The sequence below is a fragment of the Elgaria multicarinata genome, chromosome 17 (assembly GCF_023053635.1).
Source record: "Elgaria multicarinata webbii isolate HBS135686 ecotype San Diego chromosome 17, rElgMul1.1.pri, whole genome shotgun sequence".
NCBI lineage: Eukaryota > Metazoa > Chordata > Lepidosauria > Squamata > Anguidae > Elgaria > Elgaria multicarinata.
The window spans coordinates 18,300,537-18,321,104 of NC_086187.1; the positions used below are offsets into that span (position 1 = coordinate 18,300,537).

Sequence of the window (20,568 nt, forward strand, 5' to 3'; positions counted from 1 at the left end):
GGGGGGGAAAGGGTTGTGATGGTAGGGGAAAGGACAAGAGTCCGAGGTAGGCAGAACACACACACACACACACACACACACACACACACACACACACCACACACTGCATTCTCTCGCTTTCTAAACGTTTGACATTCCTCTCCCCGTTGGCAAGCGGAGTTTTTCATTTCCGACTGAACTAACGAGCTGCGAATCCGTTGCCCTCCACGACCACTTTGGTTACATGTTATTTGCTGCTCCTCTGTCCTCTGCCCCTTTTCGATTTAAGGACTTAAGAAAACACACAAGAAAAGAAAAAAAGATATGTACTGTACTGTAAAGCCCTTCTGGCTAAGATTTCTCATCTTGTATGTCAGTAAAATGCTCAGCAGATTCCCCTCTACTCTGGAAATAACAGGAAGCGATTACTTCCCGGGCTTGAAGTCCACGTAAAAATCCAGACGAGCCCCTGCCTCTCCCCCCCCCCGCCTCCCCCCTGCATCAGGGAAGATGCTGTATGTGGTGAGCGTGCTCTGTTTCTAAACACACTGGAACAAGAATCACTGCAAGGGGCTAAAGCGTTAGATTGTCAGACACAGTGAATGTCAAAATCCACCCAGCACGTTTGGCCTAGATTAACGCCTGCGTTATCCATGTGCGAATCTATATTCTAACATTCACCAAGGCAATCCCCCCCCAGAAACCCCCACCCACCCTTAACCAAAGCCTTAATCTTTAAAACAAAACAAAAAAACAAAAGTAAAGGGGATAAGAATTTGCTGTATTTCATTAGACCAATAGCCTATCTGCCCCGGTGCTTTGCCTCCAGCAGAGGTTGGCCAGATGCTATAGGGAAACTCACCCCTATTTGTTTGTCCCAGTGTCTGGAAATCAAAGGTAAACCGTCTTTGAATATGGAAGTCCTATGTCGTATTACAAGCGATTGCAGGAAAGAAAAGCCGGGAAGGCGAAATGAAAACAAAACAGACTGCTGTAGTGTTTAATTCCCAATGTAATTGTGTCCCCAATGCGTTTCGGGAGACTTCTCTTCATCAAGCGCAATTCAGTTCTTCACAGCTTCTAAATGATCCTTGGAACTCTCCATTCCTACTTCACTAATGGGAAGCCTTGCTCTATGGAAAGTTGACTCGCCTGAGAGCTAAGACATGTCTCGAAATCTGCCCGGGGGTGGGTGTGTTATTTCAAGAACTTCCAGCTCCCCAAAATTGACCCACTGTTGTTGAAGAGGGGAGAATTTCGTCAACCTTTCCACAAACGTATCCCCAAAGAAAAATGGGCATTTTGTGGGTTAATGACTGTCTTATGGTGACAATGTTACAATGCAGAGATTGGAGACCAGGTCAGGAGAATCAGGGTTCCATCTCTTGCCTGAGTTGTGCTTTCCTACTGGGGTGTAACTAGTCTTTAATTACTTCTTCACACATGCTTCCATTTTGGCCTTTACTTGGTCAACACAACCGTAGTGTAGACTTTTTTCTAAACATGTTACAACTATTATTATTATTAGTATCCCGCCTTTTGCCCAATACTGGCCCTCTGATCAGGGCCGGTGCTACCATAGAGGCCGCTCAGGCGGCCGCCTAGAGCGCCAAGCTAAGAGGGGAGCCAGGCACAGCGCAGCACTCACGCACGTTGGCTGTGAGCTGGGCTGGCCCGAGGATTCAGCTGGGCCTGGGCAGGCGAGATGGCTCCCCGTGCCCACCCAGCCGAAGTGAAGCCAGGGACGCTGGGGTGGGGGTGGGGCAGCTCCACCTTCAGACTTCCAGAACGCGCCCAGAACAGAGAGAGAGAGAGAGAGAGAGAGAGAGAGAATGTATGGGTGAATGGGATGCATGGGGTCTTTGAGTGAATGCATGTGTTCATTCATGTGTTTGTTTGGAGTGAGTGATGCTGAGTGTGTGTGTGTGTGTGTGTGTGCGCGCATGCGCATGAGTTGGGGGGGATGATTTGGAGGTGATATTCCTATTAAATAATGCATTTTAGACCCATAGACGTTCCTTTCCAATTGGTTTGCTATAATTGGTCCTGCCTCTGATGTCAGTGGGGCGGTGAATCCACCCCAGGTTTCATTCAAAGCCAGTCAGAACTCTAAAGGAGCTATCCAAGGTGCTGAACCCTACCCCCAAAATGGATTCCTCACCTTGGATATCTCCTGTAGAGTTCTGACTGAAACCCAGAGTGGATTCAGCATCCCACTGACGTAGAAGCCACTAGCCTCAACTACTGCAATGTAGAACTCAGCCGGGCCAACGAATCGCTGTGTTCCCCCCCCCCAAAAAAACACCCTTTTCAAAATGCATCTTCTAAAAAGCCCTTGCAGCCCGCTCCAGCAAGCTACGTTTTCTGTAGACAGTGGCCTCACATTTGCATAATGTTCTGTTAATACTCATTAAGCCTGGCTGCTCCCAGAGCGAAGCACGATCTTTCAGGCGCCGCGAACGACAGGACGGAACTTTTTAAAAGCAAACGTTATCGTCGGCAACGAATGAGAATGGAAACAATGCTAGAAAATCCTCCCGCTGAAATCAGCCTTGAAACTTCTATGCGATATAGGTTGGGCGTCGATCGACGTTCGGTGGGCAACATTTAATTTTGGGATACATTCTCGTTGCATTTGGTTGTCAGCTCTGATTCGTCTTGTAGTGTCACAGCTGTCTCCTGCCACAAATAACTTATTCCCTCTTCCCCCGTTCACTGCTGATGGGCTATTGCCTCTGCTCATATTCTATTTTTATTTGACCTGAAGCCGATTTGCTAATATCCTTGCAGACCAAAATGGACCTGGCATAACTCCTGCTCCTTCAAACTGGTTGGGCTAAATGATTGATACCTCCTGGTGACTCCCCGCCCAAACCTTTAGCCCTTTCCCATTTGACTTGATTTATCTGTGCTTTTTCTACTTTGGTCTTGGATCAGTGCCCTGAAAATGAAGCCCATCCAGGTGGCCGGAGTCCATTTGGCAAGGTTAAACAGGGCGATCTTGCGTGTCCCTCGAAAAGGGACGGCGGGATAGAAAACATTAGTGATAAACGAAAGAAGGGCCGTCTGGCTGTCAAAGGACATTGGCGTGAGTGCTGGCAGATTTCATTACCCAGGGCTTTTCTTTTGGGGAAAAAAGAGGGCGACATTGAAAGCACCAGCAAGAATAATAGTTGTGGCAAACTGTGAAGCCAAGGGCAGTCAACGCAAACCTTTTCGGCAAGCCCCGTTCAGAGAGAGCATCCAAGAGCTTTGTGGCGCCTTAAAATATTAAGAGTGCTTGTTTGATACAATGCCAAATACTGGTTTTTTTTAAAAAACAAATAGGCATATACACATATACATTCCTGGAAGAGAAGGCTATCAATGCCTACTAGTCCTAATGGCTGCGTGCAGCGTCCAGTATCAGAGGCAGTATTCACTAGTTGTTGGGGAACATGGGTGGGAGGGTGCTGTTGCACCGTGTCCTGCTTGTTCATCCCTGGCCGACAGCTGGTTGGCCACTGGCCATGGCTAGACCAGGCCTATATCCCAGGATCGTCCCGGGATCATTCCTGCGCATCCAAATGACGCACAGGGGATCCCGGGAGCAGGCAGGGATGACACCTCCATTTGCCTGGGATAATCCTTAGGTCTAGCTAAGGCCACTGTGTGATCAGAGTGCTGGACTAGATGGTCCCTTGGTCTGATCCAGCAGGGCTCTTCTTACATTCTTATACATTCCTATGTGTGTGACCCAAAATGTCATGCCATAATAATGAAAATATTTGCTCCAGTCCTAGGCCACCGATTCCTCTGTCTCTGCTACTAACAGAGGAAGAAGCAGGCAACATCATCCAATCATTCTGGAGAGGTTATCGGGTAAGAGTCATCTATAATTATTTAGTTTGACGTTGAGTCTGTGCGACTGTGGAGGCCCTGGGGAAAACCCCTTACATAAATTTTAAGTAGCAGGTGCTATAAATATCCACGGAGACACTGATGGTTGCAGTAGTCTTTGCATAGTGGCTGTCTTGTGAGCGAGACCCGGTCATGGGAGAAGGAAGTGACAAAGTAGCACTCTGTGTATTTGTTACATAACAAAGACGTTCAGAGACAAAATGGCCTTCATTGGGGGCAGGGCCGGCCCTACCTTTAGGCAGAGTGAGTGGACCACGTCGGGCGACAGAGGTTGTGGGGCTGTGGTGGAAGGCTGAGGCTATATGTCATGAATTCTCTGCCCCCTTCTGTCGGAGGACAGAGCTGTGTACACTTCACAACCTGTCCTGGGTCCCCTAAACTAGCCTGCTGCCTCAGGTGCAGCAGAGAACACTATCCCGTTGCCAGAGTAGATATAAGATTCACCCCTCCCTTCCAGTCAGTGTCTGTCCATGGTGTGAGGAGAGGGCTGCCATCTTGTCCTTCCTGTCAGGCAGCAAAATGTCTTGGGCCAGCCCTGATGAGGGACGAAGAGCTTCTTTTTTCTGAATTTTATTGTCCTTGTTTGGTGAGAAGATGCTGAGTAACATTCCCAAGTCTCGTGTCTGAGCATATGAACTGGTGTGGAGGAGAGCGGGGCTGCGTAGAATCCGCTGAGGCAACAGAACAGGGAGAGGAAGAAAAAACAAGGAATGGGATGCTGAAGTGTTTGGGAAGAGAAAAGAGGTGGAGGGTGGGGGAGGAAGGAGGAGAGATGGAGCAAACCGTAAGGAAAGGGAAAATAAGAAACTAGGAGCACCATGAGGGAAAATAAGAAACTAGGAGCACTGTGAGGGAAAATAAGAAACTAGGAGCACCATGAGGGAAAATAAGAAACTAGGAGCACTGTGAGGGAAAATAAGAAACTAGGAGCATCGTGAGGGAAAATAAGAAACTAGGAGCACCATGAGGGAAAATAAGAAACTAGGAGCATCGTGAGGGAAAATAAGAAACTAGGAGCACCGTGAGGGAAAATAAGAAACTAGGAGCACCATGAGGGAAAATAAGAAACTAGGAGCACTGTGAGGGAAAATAAGAAACTAGGAGCACCATGAGGGAAAATAAGAAACTAGGAGCATAGTGAGGAAACTAGGAATGTAGAAAGCTACAGTGGAGGCTGGTGGTTCCTATGTCAGTGGAGCAGTGAATCCACTCTGGGTTTCTATCAGAACCAGGGAGAACTTTACAGGAGCTATCTAATTGCGAAGCTGGTTCTGACTGAAACCTGGAGTAGATTCACCACCCCACTGACATCAGAGGTATTCTCAACTGGGATTATGCCGCCCCTTTACGAGGCTCCTCTTTGGGATCGCCCCACCCCTTTCTGAGGCTCCACTTCGGGATTGCCCTGCCTGTTTCCAAGGCTCCTCTTTGGGATAGCCCTGCCCCTTTCTGAGGCTCCTTTTTGGGATCGCCCCACCCCTTTCTGAGGCTCCTCTTTGGGATTGCCCTGCCCCTTTCTGAGACTGCTTTTTGGGATCGCCCCACCTCTTCTGAGGCTCCTCTTTGGGATCATCCCGCCCCTTTCTGAGGCTGCTCTTTGGGATCTCCCCGCCCTTTCCGAGGTGCCCCTTTCTGAGGCTCCTCTTGGGAAGGAAACTGTCATCAGTGGCATGGAAATGAGACGGAGCCAACTTGTGCTTGAGCAAACGTGAACTGTTATAGAAAGTGAAGCAGACCAATTCAAACGTCCCTTCCCAATAGTGCTTGTCTGTCCAGCATGAAACAGGATGCCGGACTTAAATGGTCCTTTGGCCTGATCCAGCAGGGCTCTCGGTCAATGTCATTTCATGAGCTGCGTCAATGTCACTCAGAAATGTTAGTTGCAGTAGCATACCTTAACGCTTGCTGCTGTGTGTTCCCCTCTGCTCAAGGGCTAGGGAGCATATGTGATCTTGGGGTGGGGGCAGGGGGCAGGTGGGGGGAAGCAAACACCACCCAACCAATGGGAAGCCCCCTCGGAGCAAGGGGGTCTTTGCTATTCATTTAACAGACCTGGGGTTTAGACTCCTAGCACTGCAAGCAACATAGGGCTACTTCAGAAGTGATCTTCAAAAGCTCTTGCTTCATAGCCCTGACTATGAAAACAGGACTCTGGTTTCTCGGGTATTTCTAGAACAAATGAGCGCATAGCCATTCTTTAGTGACATTGTCTTGCACCTCGACGTTCTCGTCGGTTACAAAAAGGAGAAGTAAAACCAGAACAGGCTTAACGTGATGCCATTGTCTGGCGATGTTTGAATTCAGCGGTCCTTGCGTCTGTGATCTTCTCCAAAGAATCAGCTCATTAGGAAGGCCTTTCGTTCGGAAGATGTGAGCTCCCTTTTCTCGGAATCTGCAGTCTTTCATTCGACAGCTACTTGACGTTGGCCAGACTAATACAGATGATCTCTTCAGAGTTCCATGTCATGTGCAATAACGCTGCTATTTGACTGTGTGTTGTTCATTACATGATTATATTAAGACGTTTCTTCAGTCCGCTGTGAACCGAGCACCTTCCGATAAATAATACTAAAATAAATAATAATAATTCTTCTTGTGTTCCTATGTCCTTAGCTGTGGTTCCCTCTTCCTGAGTTCTCTCTCTGTCACGGGGAAGGAATGCTCCCACAGTATGCTACGTGTACCCCCTCGATCTTTTGAGATCAGGAGAAATAGCTCATGTGCAGCTGTTTCCCTTGTAGGAAAGAGTGCACATTGGGGTTATCCCGGCTACTTGTCTCAGTGAGCAAGAGAGAGAGAGGCAACTCAACGCACATGAGGGCCACTTCCTTTAGGGTATTTTCCCAAAACCCCTGGCCACGACCCAAGAAATTAAATATGTCTGGCAAACAAAATAAATAGGGTTTCTCCAGTGCCAATTAGTAAGAAACCCCCCTCTGTTAAATAAATGATTGAGCATTGAAAGCTGACCATAAAAAGAATGCAGCAGTAATCTGAATAGTCTTTTTTTTTAATAAATGAGCTCTGGCGATTTTTTATGCCTTATAGTGTTTTTTAAAAATTATTACTGTTCTTGTCTCCCCCCCCCCATTCCTTCTCTTCCTGTGTGTGTTGCCTTTTTCACCTTTCTAAGTCGCACAAAACCATTAATTAGCGTTGACATTATGTCTGCAGGCACCCGACTACAAAAGTGTGCTTTATCTAATAACTTCTTATGTTGGCTTAACACTGTGAGGGTTGCTAAGATACCCGAGACAAAAGTTCGAAGGACAGTATCTACCTCCTAAACAGTTTTTTTTTAAATAAAACCAAAATGATATTATGCACAGTGATTTTGATAGCAATGGGACTAAAAGAATAGTCATCAACACTTTGGTTCAAAGGGTTATTTCTTATTAAACTATGGAACTGGCTACCACAAGATGTGGTGATGGCCACCAATTTGGATGGCTTTAAAAGGGGAAGGAGAAGGCTATCAATGACTACTAGCCCTGATGGTTGTGTGCTACCTCCAGTATTCGAGGCAATAAGCCTGTGTGCACCAGTTGCTGGGGAACATGGGTGGGAGGGTGCTGTTGCACCATGTCCTGCTTTGTTGGTCCCTGGTCGACAGCTGGTTGGCCACTGTGTGAACAGGGTGCTGGACTAGATGGACCCTGGGCCTGATCCAGTAGGGCATTTCTTATGTCCCATTCATTTCAATGAATCTGCTCTATGCAGGACTACTGTGGGATACTGCCCAGTAAATGTTAGGAATTTTATTTTATTTGTTTATTTTTACATGTATATCCCACCTTTTTTCCTCTTGCAAAGAGCCCAAGATGGTTTACATGGTCCTCCTCCACTCCATTTTATCCTCACAACAACCTTGTGAGGTAGGTTAGGCTAAGAGTCAGTGGCTGGCCCAAAGTCACCCAATTGAGCTTCATGGCTGAGTGGGGACTAGAAGTCAGACCTCCAGAGTCCCAGTCCAAGACTCTAACCGGGACAGCAAGCCTATGTACACTATGTACGCAAGCCTATAGAATCATAGAATAGCAGAGTTGGAAGGGGCCTACAAGGCCATCGAGTCCAACCCCCTGCTCAGTGCAGGAATCCACCCTAAAGCATCCCTGACAGATGGTTGTCCAGCTGCCTCTTGAATGCCTCTAGTGTGGGAGAGCCCACAACCTCCTTAGGTAACTGATTCCACCGTCGCACTGCTCTAACAGTCAGGAAGTTTTTCCTGATGTCCAGCTGGAATCTGGCTTCCTTTAACTTGAGCCCGTTATTCCGTGTCCTGCACTCTGGGAGGATCGAGAAGAGATCCTGGCCCTCCTCTGTGTGACAACCTTTTAAGTATTTGAAGAGTGCTATCATGTCTCCCCACATGATTGCGAGGGTGCTGTTGTATCTGTTTCCTGCTTTGTTGGTCCCTGGTCAACAGCTGGTTGGCCACTGTGTGAACAGAATGCTGGACTAGATGGACCCTTGGTCTGATCCAGCAGGGCTCATTTTGTTCCTAGGGCTGAGCCTTTGCAGTATTTTTTACTCCACTCTTTAGTCATGACACAAAAGGAAAAGGGATTGGGAAGGAAGAGGGGAAAAAGGAGAGAGAGAAACTCAGGCACTGGTTCTTAGTTTCAGCATTCTTACAGGAGTTCTTTCAGGCAGGAAAGGGTTTACCGAGCTCCTTGCACCTGATGACACTTTGGGCTAAATAGAATCTCTTGAAGTTCTTTTTAACTCTGTTGGATCTCCCACCCTCCACCCCCCATGCACACACACTGATGACCATGTTAAGAGAGGAAACCATCCAAGGTGACACCTGCATCTTCACATTCTGTCTCCAACACCTGCCTCCATTAGTGCCCTACACCTTGGCAAAGTAGCAATTATCTAGATTTGAGGCGTTAAGTGAAAATAAGATTGGTGGCACTTTTCTTAAGAGAGACATGCTTTAAAAACAAAAACTCTTCCAGGTCCGCTGTGAGCCTGAGGTTCAAGAACTACGCCAGTGGCAAAAACATTTGCGGGAGACCAAGAATATTATCAAGCGGGTTCGGGAATTCTGGGCCAAGCAAGAAAAAAAAGGTAACTTCCTCCGCTTCCATCTCTCGAGATGTAAAGGGTCCTGTAGCTCTGTTTAGCCAATTCATCGGTTAGAAGGTTAATTGGTGACAAAGTTTTGACCGGGTGAAAAAGCCCCCGCCCCAATTAATCAGTAAGACATGAATTTCTGTAAATTTCTGACAATCTAATTGTCTTAGATAAAATGTCCACATGTACTTCTAGCGGTGGTTGTCTTCGTGGAACTTACACGTCAAAAAATTGTCTTTAGGCTTACATTCGATTCCCGCCCTTCCCTCGTGGCTGTTTGAATTGGAATTCCTTCTGAGATATCTTTTACTTTGAGCGCTATGTGGCTTGAAACTAAGTTTGTTTCAGGTTGCTACCATAAGTAGGAAAATAACAAGTGAGAGCTGCAACACCTTATTGCAGTGCAGAGTGATTCTGTACAGGGTTCCAGCCAGCCATGCCTTCTTTTAGGATACTCCATTCCAAACACACACCCATAAGTCACTCAGCATTCCATATCCACTGAGCATGCACAGTCCTCTCTTGGCTTTCTGCATCCTCCCCCTTCTCCTCTGGGTTCCTTTTCAAAATACTGCATGTACCTGTGCAAAGACTGGGGGCTCACGAACCTGCTGATCTCTCTATCTTGTGCTTGGATGATGCTGTTTTGGCTACGTAAGGATTGACATTTGGACAATTCAGATCGCTATTACCATATATTACGATGTCTGGTGCTCATTAGGCTTTTTGCTTTCCCCTCTTAGAGTTTCTTTTCTAAAAATAAAATAAAAAATGTTGTCTCCCCCCCGAGCCTAGCGATACCTCCACCTTGTATGTGGACAGTGTCATTTTAGCTATGTAAGGATCTAACCTCAGAGAACAGAATTCAGTTTGGCATATAGCAAGGGTGGGCAGCCTCTGGCCCACGGACCTAATCTCGCCCGTGGAGATTGTTCATCTGGCCCATGGAGGTTTGGTCTCCCTCCTTGATCCCCGCCTCCTTTCCTCCTATCAGGGTTTTTTGCGAGGAGGCTGGGAGAGGAATTCCCTTGTAATCTCCGATCTGTGATACCGGATTACTTGGTTTGAAAAACAGTAAAACGCTGAGGAGACTCTCATGTGATTCTACTTGGGCTCATCACACCTCCCATCAAATTAAAGTGCCAAATAATATATAGCGTGAGCTAAAAATAAGATTTTGCTTGGCGGGGTCTGTCGCTTGGCGGGGTCTGTCGGCTTTGTGCTGTTGCTGCACACGATGCCTCTTGCTTTTATGACATCTTTTAATATTGTTTATCATCTTGGCACCTGTGAGTGTAAATCCATTGGAAGGGAACCCGCCTACAAACGTGATGCCTCTTGCACGTCTTACACAGCTTCCATTTATATGGAATGCAGAGCGTTTGCTGGCCTGGTTTGGAAAACTTAATGTATGGAATCCTGCCCGAATCTGGATTCTTTGAAAAACGATACACATTTCAAATTCAAAGTGCTGGTTATGACCTATAAAGCTCTATATGGTTCGGGTCCAGGTTATTTGAAAGAACGTATTCTCCCTTATGAGCCTGCCCGTGCTTTGAGATCTTCTGGAGAGGCCCTTCTTTCAGTCCCACCTTCTTCACAGGCACGCTTGGTGGGAACATGGGAGAGGGCCTTCTCGGTGGCTGCTCCGGTGCTCTGGAACTCTCTTCCCGGGGAAGCTCCCTCCTTGATGGGCTTTCGGAAGCAGGCTAAAACTTTTTTGTTCCAGCAGGCCTTTGGAGAATAATCCAGCCCTCCATCTATGTTAATGTTTTATAATTTTGTTGTGTATTTTAAATGTTTATGGTTTTGTTTCTCCCCCACCCCCCATGTATATTTTAAACTTTGTAAGGCCACCTTGAGGCCCAGCATTGGGCAAAAGGCGGGATACAAATAATAATAATAATAATAATAATAATAAGAATAATAAGAATAATAATAATGATAATGATAATAATTTCAGGATCTTTGGATGTCTCCTCTGATGCTTCGGCTGTTGGGCGGTATAAAACTGTAATAAATAAATAAATAAATAAATGCAGCATTTAGGTGTGCCGTGGATGTGACCGCACCAACACCCTCCTGTACAACGAAAGGCTTTGAAGACATTTTGCCCTTTATTTTGGGGGGAACGTCCAAATGCTTTATTCATCCATTGTATACGCAGCACATCACGATGACATTCTGTCCGAAACAATAGATATCTCTGTGCCAGTTTTGTGTCCAAACAGCAGCAGTTTTAGTTCTCAGTTTATTTGGACACTCTTCTTCTTCCTGAATGTATTGAAGTGATGGTGCCTTGGAGGGGGGCAGTCAAGGGAGGGGGTCATAAACTCTCACCCTTCTCGCTTGCCCACTACCGATGATGGTTAGATTGGTGAGTACAAGGAAGAGTACCCTATACTTCCAGGCCTTCTTTGGGGATTAAAATTCAAATATAACCTGCAGAGCTCTCGGGCAGGGAGGTGGAGGTCTCCAAGATTAAATCCCAGAAATACAGGGTACAGGACTGAAACACGTTGGGCTACTTTGAAGAACAGACCTCTAGTTTTTACATCTGAAGACCTTGGGCTCCAAGCAGGATATTCCACTGTGAAAGCAGTAGGAAAGCAGTATATAAAAGGCAGGAGCCACACGACTGCTTTATAGCGGTATTGAAGTGCACTGCAGGATCTACACGACTGCTTTATAGTGGTACTGAAGTGCACTGACAACTGGTGGGGCCCAGGACACATAAACTTCTCCTGTTGACCTACAAAGCTTTTCACTGTCTAGCTCCTTCCTATCTCTCCTCTCTCATCTCACACTATTGCCCCGCTCGTGCTCTTCGCTCCTCTGATGCCATGTTTCTCGCCTGCCCAAGGGCCTCTACTTCCCTTGCTCGGCTTCGTCCATTTTCTTCTGCTGCCCCTTATGCCTGGAACGCTCTTCCAGAACATTTGAGAACTACAAGTTCAACCGCAGCTTTTAAAGCTCAGCTAAAAACTTTTCTTTTTCCTAAAGCTTTTAAAACTTGATTTTGTTCTGACTTTATACTGTTAGTTTTACCCTACCCAGTGCCTGTTTGCATTCTCTTCCCCTCCTTATTGTTTTATCATGGTTTTATTAGAATGTAAGCCTATGCGGCAGGGTCTTGCTATTTACTGTTTTACTCTGTACAGCACCATGTACATTGATGGTGCTATATAAATAAATAAATAAATAAATAAATAATAATAATAATAATAATAATAATCTACACCAAGCAGGATATAACACTAGGAAAGTGGTATGAAAGCAGTATATGGTCTGTGTCATGGGCCCCAACAGTTGTCAGTGCACTTCAGAGTAGCCGTCTACAGGTTATTACAAAAAGTTAAAATAGCTCATCCCCTTTACAGTTGAAAGAAATGGAATATAAGAACTGTGCCCTAATTTTCTTACGTGCAGTTGCAAACATTTAATAACATTCAGAGGTCATTTTCTGATCATAGGACTAGTATTTTCTTGGATAAAGTTGTACCAGACGTTCTTTTTACCAGTGGAGCAATGAATTTCTTTCTTGGAGATGAATGCAACTTACAAAACAACATGTAGTGAACAGTGTTCTCTATTTGCAAAGGCTCCGCAAATACGTCGTCGCTGTGTGATCGACAGCTGGGCAGACCCTCCATCTCAATAGGCAGTAGTGACCCTTGTCTGAAAGCGCAACTCAGTAAAGCCTTGCTTGTCTCGAAGAAGAAAATGTCAGGGCCTGAAGGGAAGGGAGGTGGGCTCCTGGCGTATTTTTTCAAGCCCCAGTACCATCTGCTGAAGACGGAGGACTGGAGAATTCTCCTGCCCTGATTTGCATCCACTGGGTAGTCAGCTCAGAGTATCTGTCCTTGCTGCCACCAGACAAGCTCAAGGGAGGGAGGGGGCACCAGCAGAAGAGGCACCCCCACCAACATGGAGCCGGCCCTGCTAGAGAGTTTTGGGGAGGGGGGTTGTTCCCCCCTTTTACTGGTCGTGTTATGCTTCCAAGCACTTTGTGGGCTATGATAGTGATGCCCAGGGCCGGCGCCAGACTATATTGCGCCCTAGGCAGGCGCGTTCTGAAGCATCCGCCCCGCCCACCCACTTGCTCACTCACCGCCCCCCTTGCCCGCCCGCCCGCTCGCTCACTCACCGCTTGCCCCCCCGCCTGCCCGCTCGCTCGCCGCCCCCGCCCGCTCACATGCTTGCCGCTGCGGCTCCCCCCTCACTCGCTCACTCACCACTCCAGCTCCCCCCTTGCTCGCCCGCCGCCCCTGCTTGCTCGCTCACTCACCGCTCTGGCTCCCTCCTCACTCGCCCGCTCACCGCCCGCTCCCGGCTTTGAAGCCAGGACGCTGGGTTTGGGGGCGGGGCAGAGGCTTTGAAGCGGCGCGCCCAGAAGTGGCTTCCTGGTGCGCCGTACTGAAGCCTCCGCCTCCAACCCCAGCGTCCAGGCTTCGAAGGAGCCAGGACGCTGGGGTTGGGCAGAGGCCGGGGCTGCGGCTTTGGAACAGCGCGCCTGGAAGCCGCCCTAGGAGAGCAGCTTCTGGGTACGCTGTTCGGCGCCCTCGTTTGCTTGGCGCTCTAGGCCGCCGCCTGAGTTGCCTCTATGGCAGCACTGCGCCTGGTGATGCCTCCTAAAGAACCAGTGGTGAACTTCCCCCCCCACACACACACAAAGAACCCCCTCTCGCATTGACAGAAGGAGCAGTGCAAAGGCATTCTCCCGTCCCTTTGAAAACCTTATTTTATTTCAGTGGCGCACTCAAGATCCTGCCCTTTGACTGAATTGACTGGGAATGACTGTCATCCTTCGAGAATTGGCTCACAGTCCCTTGGCAGTCCGGAGCTCCAGGGCTGGGGCTGGGAGCTTCTTGTTGATTTCATAAGCCTTCCTCTTTGGGATCTGTCACATGGTAACCAAATTGTTTGTCCAGTTACCCTCCCCTCTCCCGCAAAACAAAGGCCGGCCTGTGTTTTGAAAACAGCAGCCTCTGTTCAGAGCTTAGCACGAAAACTGCCACTCCCTTTCCTGTAATGTCATGTTTTAATTTTGAAACTTCTCAATGGGTATGGGTCAAAATTTGGTTGTGTGTGTGTGTGACCTGGTTCACATGACCACAGGCTTGTTAACCCCTCTGTGCATGCTGGTCACGTGCTGTGTGTGTGTTTAGCATAATTACTCTCCGCAGCATGGCTTGTTGTGTTGTGCAAACCCGGCCAGAGTGGCTCGTTGTCATGGTTAACAAGCTACACAGGACCCAAGGGCTGTCGCGGCATGCATGGCAGGGGAAATAAGCCATCGTGGCTTATTTCCCCAGCCATGATCGAGTGAAGCGAGCAAATGTATGTGTATGTTTTCCCCTTGCTGAATGCTTAAATTGATCAGTCTAGCCTTAAAGCACTAAACTTGTCTGACCTAAGGACATATTCTGCTTGCTGATGGTTAAGGCTATGATTCATGCCTGCATTTGCATGGGCTTTATTAGCTGCGGGATCATAAGAAGCACACATTTCAAATCCCGTGGGACAACAGCCTTTTTGGGACGACGTTGGGGTGGGGGAGAGAATCTGAAACAAGAAAATGCTTTTACATTAAAAAAACATTAAAATCTTACCGATCGATTCTAGAACCTAACGTGCACGCTTATAGAGTGACGGTGGTGTGTAGGAGTCTGTTAAGGCCGTTGAACTGGAACCTCGTTCTTTCTTTGTTTAAAGTATTTCCAAGCTGCCTTTCAGGGCAGAAGCCCTTCCCTTTCTCTGAAGAAAGGAGCTTCCTGCAAAGGAAGGCATCTTCGAAGCTCCCTTTCCATCAGAGGAAGATCCCTCTGTTAGAGGAAGAGAACTTTTGGCTCCAACCCAACATCTGTTGATCCACGAACACTATGACTCCCAAACCTACCGCTTTATGTTCAGAAGTGTCCTTCAAAATGGCCAGATTTTCTTTTCTCCTTCCCTTTACTTCACCGGCTTCCATAAAACCCTTGCGCCACATTTGGAACTCTAACAGTCTCAGACACAGCCAGCACCGAAAGGTAAAGAGGCTACGTGGCGTTCCGTCCAGACTTTTCCAAATGGTTTGAACACTTGATCTGGGCAGTGACAGCTGAGAATGCAGCAATGGAAGTCATGCGACCCCCAGAGAGGTTGATCCTGCTGTACTGGTCCACGCCCACCATTGGGGAGTCTTTGAAATGCCAGCCCACTCCAGTGGCGTTTCGGTTTCGGGAGAACATCATTTATCAGGGTGGCTGATAAAATGGCCAATTGTATCAAATTGCAGCCATGTTCCTGCTAAAGTTATAGAGTAATGGAGTAGTGCCAATCATCTCGCATTTCTAAATGTATTTTCTCTTAAAATATACATTTTTAAATGCATTTCAAGACAGGTTTTTGTTTGTTTGTTGAGCCGAAAACAGCATCGCAAAATTTGGAGACGTGCAGCATTTTGTTCAGATCTGCATGTTGGTCAAGGATCAGGGTAGTAGAATTTGCAAAGGCTAAATTCTTCAGTCAATCCCAATTGCATAATTCTATCATATGTAAAACACAGGCTATTAAAAAAAACACACACACATGAGGCACTCCTCAAATAAAGATCTTCCGTTCCAAGTTGGGGACATTCTGGTTTTAGATTGGTATGTGTCCCTTCCGGCAGGAATGACCACGTCATTGATGCTGTCTGCAGTCTGATGTGTGGTTGGCTCCCAGTTGGTGTTGTGCTTCCTGCACTCAAGGGATCATGTCTACGATCGCTTGACTGCTCAGTCTCAGCGCAGCTCCGGGTCTTACATTTTGCCGGAAGACTTTAAAAAGTGGATTAGCATCCGTGTCCTTATCTGGACAGGGGTAACCAAGCTACAGTTATCCATGCTCTGATAACCTCTCATCTGGATTATTGCAGGGCATTATACGTGGGGCTGCCTTCGAAAACGGTCTGGAAATTTCAGCTGGTCCAAAACAGGGCCACCAGACTATTAACGGGGACTGGCTGATGTGATCATATTATGCCAGTACTTTTCCATCTGCACTGGCTGCCCAGCTCATCTCCAGGCCCAATTCAAAGTGCTGGTATTAACATTCAAAGCCCTAAACAGCTTGGGACCAGGTTACCTGAAGGATCGCGTCCTCCCATATGTAGCTGCCTGGACCCTAAGATCATCTTCAGCAGCCCTTCTCTCTGAATCCCTGCCAAAGGAAGTGAGGCGGGTGGCTACCAAGAACAGGGTCTTTTCTGCCGTGGCACCCCAGTTGAGGAATGAGAGCAGCTGCCAGCCATTGTAGACTAGGGGTGTGAAACCTCAGGCCCGAGGGGCCAAGTCTGGCCCTCCGAGGATCCCCAGAGGGCCACGCCCTCTTCCCCTGCACCCCCTTTTCCCCAGCTGCCAGCCATTTGGGGGTATCCTATGACTCCCATTATCTCCAGCGAGCATGACAGGAGCTATAGTTTGACACGCTTGGAGGCCTCCATCTTGGGGAATGCTGCACCTATGAGATTTCTCCCACAGTGGTAAATGCTTCAAACAGACTGTGTATCTCTTTAAGACCTGAATCTCTCCTTCTACCCAGACAGCTCCAGTTTCACGCTGATGCTGTTTTGGGCATTTCATTAGTCAGCTCGAGTGATCCTCCATATATATATATATATATATATATATATATATATATATATATATATACACACACACACACACACACACACACACACACACACACACACACTAAGCCATTGCTAATAGGTTGCACCCAGTTGCTTTTCTAAAAATGAAGCTTCAATCCTTTGCGAAGTTGGGCTGCTGCTGGTTGTAGAAATTTCTGTTTCCCTATTTCTTTCAAACATTTACATTGGGTAGCTTCCCAGCCCTTTTTTTGTAAGGTCAAGGGTTGAAAGAAAGATTTATTTGCGAAGGTCTTGCATCGATTGCATCGATTCAGGCTGCAACCCTATACAGTCTGTGCAAAGAAACTCAGTTGAACTAATAATTCCCTTTATTTTCGATGTTCAGGCTGTGAGTGCAATTCCCTTCTTCGCTTAAACTGCCTCACCCACACACAAGAGGGAAGCCTAAGCAGCCTTTTATATATAATTTATTTACAGATTTATTTCAGCCCAAAGGCAACTTACATGTAGAACTTGCATCGATTTCAAAACATTTTTTTTTTAAAAAACGAAGTTTAAAAACAAAAGAATTTGAAAACTTTTTTTTAAAAAAATGAAACTTTAAAAACAATTTGAAAAGTTTAAAACAGCATCAACAGCCGAAATTGAGAGGAGGAGAGAATCTTAAAAGCAAAGTGTGGAGCTCAGAGATGTAGGGTACAACCCTATGTATATTTAGACAGGAAAAAAAAATCCTAGTGCTCCCAGTATTCCCCAGCCAGGCTAGCTATGGAATGCTGCGAGTTTTAGGACTTTTGCATCGGATTGTGCCCTAAATCAATAATAACTAATACAAAATACAGTCTACTCATTGCTACTTACCTTTCTTGTAGAGAATCAGCCCATTGTAAGTAGCTATTTCAAACAAACCTGATAGTCTAATGGTGCAATCCTGTGGGGTCCTTGGGAGGGCATCCTGTGAGCCGTAGCGTCTTGTGAGCCTGTGGGTAGAGAAGCCTTCTCATTGTGGCAGTAGAATCCCGGGATGGGTAAAGCTATGGCCCACCAGATGTTGCTGGACTACTATTTCTTTATTTAACAGGATTTGATTTGTACCCCACCTTTCTTACATTCATAGAGATTTTTTAATCTTTTTTTTTTTAAAAAAAGGAATAAATCAGTAATAAAACGAATACCGTTAAAACAAAAATAAAAACAAAGATTGGCTCCCACCATCGGCCTTGCTGGCTGGGGCTGATGGAATCTGGAGTCCAACAACAGCTGGACGGTGTCAGGTTTGAGAAGGGTGTGGAACTTGGGGGTTCTTTTAGACCCATCATTGTCACTTGAGGCTCAGGTGACCTCAGTGGCACGGAGTGCCTTCTACAAACTCCGGTTGGTGGCCCAGCTACGCCCCTATCTAGACAGGGATAACCTGGCTTCAGTTGTCCATGCTCTGGTAACCTCCAAGTTAGATTACTGCAATGCACTCTACGTAGGGCTGCCTTTGAAGACGGTTCGGAAGCTGCAGCTCGTGCAAAATGCAGCGGCCAGACTGATTTCTGGAACCAGAAGGTTCGACCATATAACACCTGTTCTGGTCCGCTTGCACTGGCTGCCTGTATGTTTCCGAGCCCAATTCAAGGTGCTGGTTTTGACCTATAAAGCCTTACACAGCTTGGGACCACAATACCTGACGGAACGCCTTTCCCGACGTGAATATACCCGGTCACTACGTTCAACATCTAAGGTCCTCCTCCGGGTGCCTACTCCGAGAGGCTCGGAGTGTGGCAACGAGGGACAGGGCCTTTTCGGTGGTGGCCCCCAGACTGTGGAATGATCTCCCTGATGAGGCTCGCCTGGCACCAATGCTGCTATCTTTCCGGCGCCAGGTTAAGACTTTCCTCTTTGCCCGGGCATGTGGCGGCACATCCTAATTACCCACATGTTTAGTTTTTAATTGGTTTTTAATGCTCTATGTGTGTATGTACTGTGTTTTAGAGTTTTATATTTTGTATTCTTTTTTTTATCTCAATTTTAGAATTTCTGTAAACCGCCCAGAGAGCCCTGGCTATGGGAGCGGTATAGAAGTATAATAAATAATAATAATAATAATAATAATAATAATAATAATAATAATATAAGGGGGCAGAGAGAGAGAGAGGCCAGAGACACAGGATAAAGTAGGCAGAGAATTGACAAAAGGAAGCATTTCACACATGGGCTTGGATGAACCATCCAGTTCTTTGGCTGTAGGCCTCTAAGTCATCTGCGTCGCTCACAGCCCTCCAAGGGTGTGTGAATGCCAAGTAGGAGGCAGGGTGTTTTACTATTATTACGCGGGCCTTTTGTTCATTTATGATTGTTTACCCAGCCGGCAAACCCCACTGTGGCCTTTTTGTCTAGCTGAGTTGCCCAGCTGGCCCACGGCTCTTGAATGCCACGGATCACATTCTTGTGTGCAGCCCCGCACACAAGCGACTATTCTTCCATTGACATGCCTCCTGTATCTGAATATACATACCACGTGATTTCCAAGGCTTCGGTTGCTATTTTTCTTTATGTAAACGGTCTTCAATTAAGCTCAGCTTTGGTGGGTGGAGGGAGAGGCACTTTTCACCCATTGATTCCGTGAGTTTCGTCGCTTGTTTAAAACACCTTTTGAGAGACGTGTTGTCTCTGTGTGCGCGCGCTTATCTGTTTATACGGCTTTATGTCAATGGAGTCGCATGTTTAATGGTTTTTAAGTTTTGTGAACGGCCCGTCGAGCTCTGGCTATGGGGAGATTATGGAAATGTAATGAAATGAAATCCTTGTTCAGGAAACCAGTTTACTCCAAATCAGAAGATCTCTTGCACATAAATAACCCACCAGCCTCTCAGTGGCAAGGGTTCAAGACCCGCTTTGTGTGGCGGTGGTGGGGAAAGAAGGAACTCTAAGGGGGCAATGCAATGAAAAGCCCTCCAACTTCCAGCGTTCCCCAGTTAGGGAGTTCAATGCATCTGGAAGCCACTAGGTTGAGAAAGGCTCCTCTGAGGCAGGGAGGGGGAACATGTAGCTCACCAGATGTTGTTGGACTCCAGATCCCATCAATCCTCTCCCCTGACTGTGCTGGCTGGGGCTGATGGGCATTGTAGTCCAGAGGGCCACACGTTCTCTATCCCTGCTCTAAGGGAAGGCATTGCAGCTCAGCGATAGAATGCAAGCATTGCACCAAGGAAGGTCCCAAGATTATTGTCAAGTTATGGGGCGGGATGATTTGGGGTGGGGGTAATGTTTTCTGGTTTTGTGTTTTTGCTTACAGTGGGAACCAAGCTGGAGGACTCCGTAGAGCCCACCCCAGTTCGCTCAAAAATTTCACTGGCGGAAACCTCAGAGAACACGGAGATCGAGGAGGAGAAACCCCAGGAGATCACGGAGGAGAAACCCAAGGAGAAACCCCCCCATGTCTGGCCGTGCCTTTAGAGAGTGCAACGTAGGTGAAATTCTAGGCATCAACTTGCTATTTAGCTCTGCAGTCCTTTCTGTACTAGTTCAAAAACCCAGATCATCTCCCGCTGGGTAAGGAAGCACAGCTCTGGTGGAGAAAATCTACTTGTTCTGCATGTAAAGGAGATGGTTTAGACCCGGGGATGGGAACTTGCAGCCCTCTAGATGTTTTGCCCTACATCACCCTTCATCATTGGCTGTGTTGGGTAGCATTGATGGAAGTTGCAGACCCACAAGAACACAAAGAGAGAGCATGGTCTCAGGATGCTGTACATGATTTTATTCATGAATGATCTCTCTCTCTCTCTCTCTTTTTTTTAATCCGCCTCAGATGCTCACCCATCTTGCACCGCAGACCCAAAAGAGCCAGACGGCCTCGTGTCCCCCACCTTCTGGTTTACAGACTTTGGAGTCGCGTCAAACTAGGCTTTCCCAAGCTGGTACCATCCAGATGTGTTGGATTACGAATTGTAGTCCAGCACATCTGGAGGGCACCAAGTTGGGAAAGTCAGCTCTAAACTCTC

The 20,568-nt window shown here is 47.1% G+C and overlaps 1 protein-coding gene across 1 annotated transcript in view; it reads left to right on the forward strand.

The window, feature by feature from the left end:
- IQCK (IQ motif containing K) overlaps positions 1–20,060 on the forward strand; it is a 37,699-nt gene extending 17,639 nt beyond the window's left edge. The window contains exons 7-9 of the mRNA XM_063143529.1: positions 3,756–3,840; positions 8,841–8,952; positions 19,860–20,060. Coding sequence (XP_062999599.1) covers positions 3,756–3,840; positions 8,841–8,952; positions 19,860–20,020 — 358 coding nt within the window. The 3' untranslated portion in view covers positions 20,021–20,060. The remainder of the gene's footprint in view (positions 1–3,755; positions 3,841–8,840; positions 8,953–19,859) is intronic.
- The last annotated feature ends 508 nt before the right edge of the window (positions 20,061–20,568 follow it).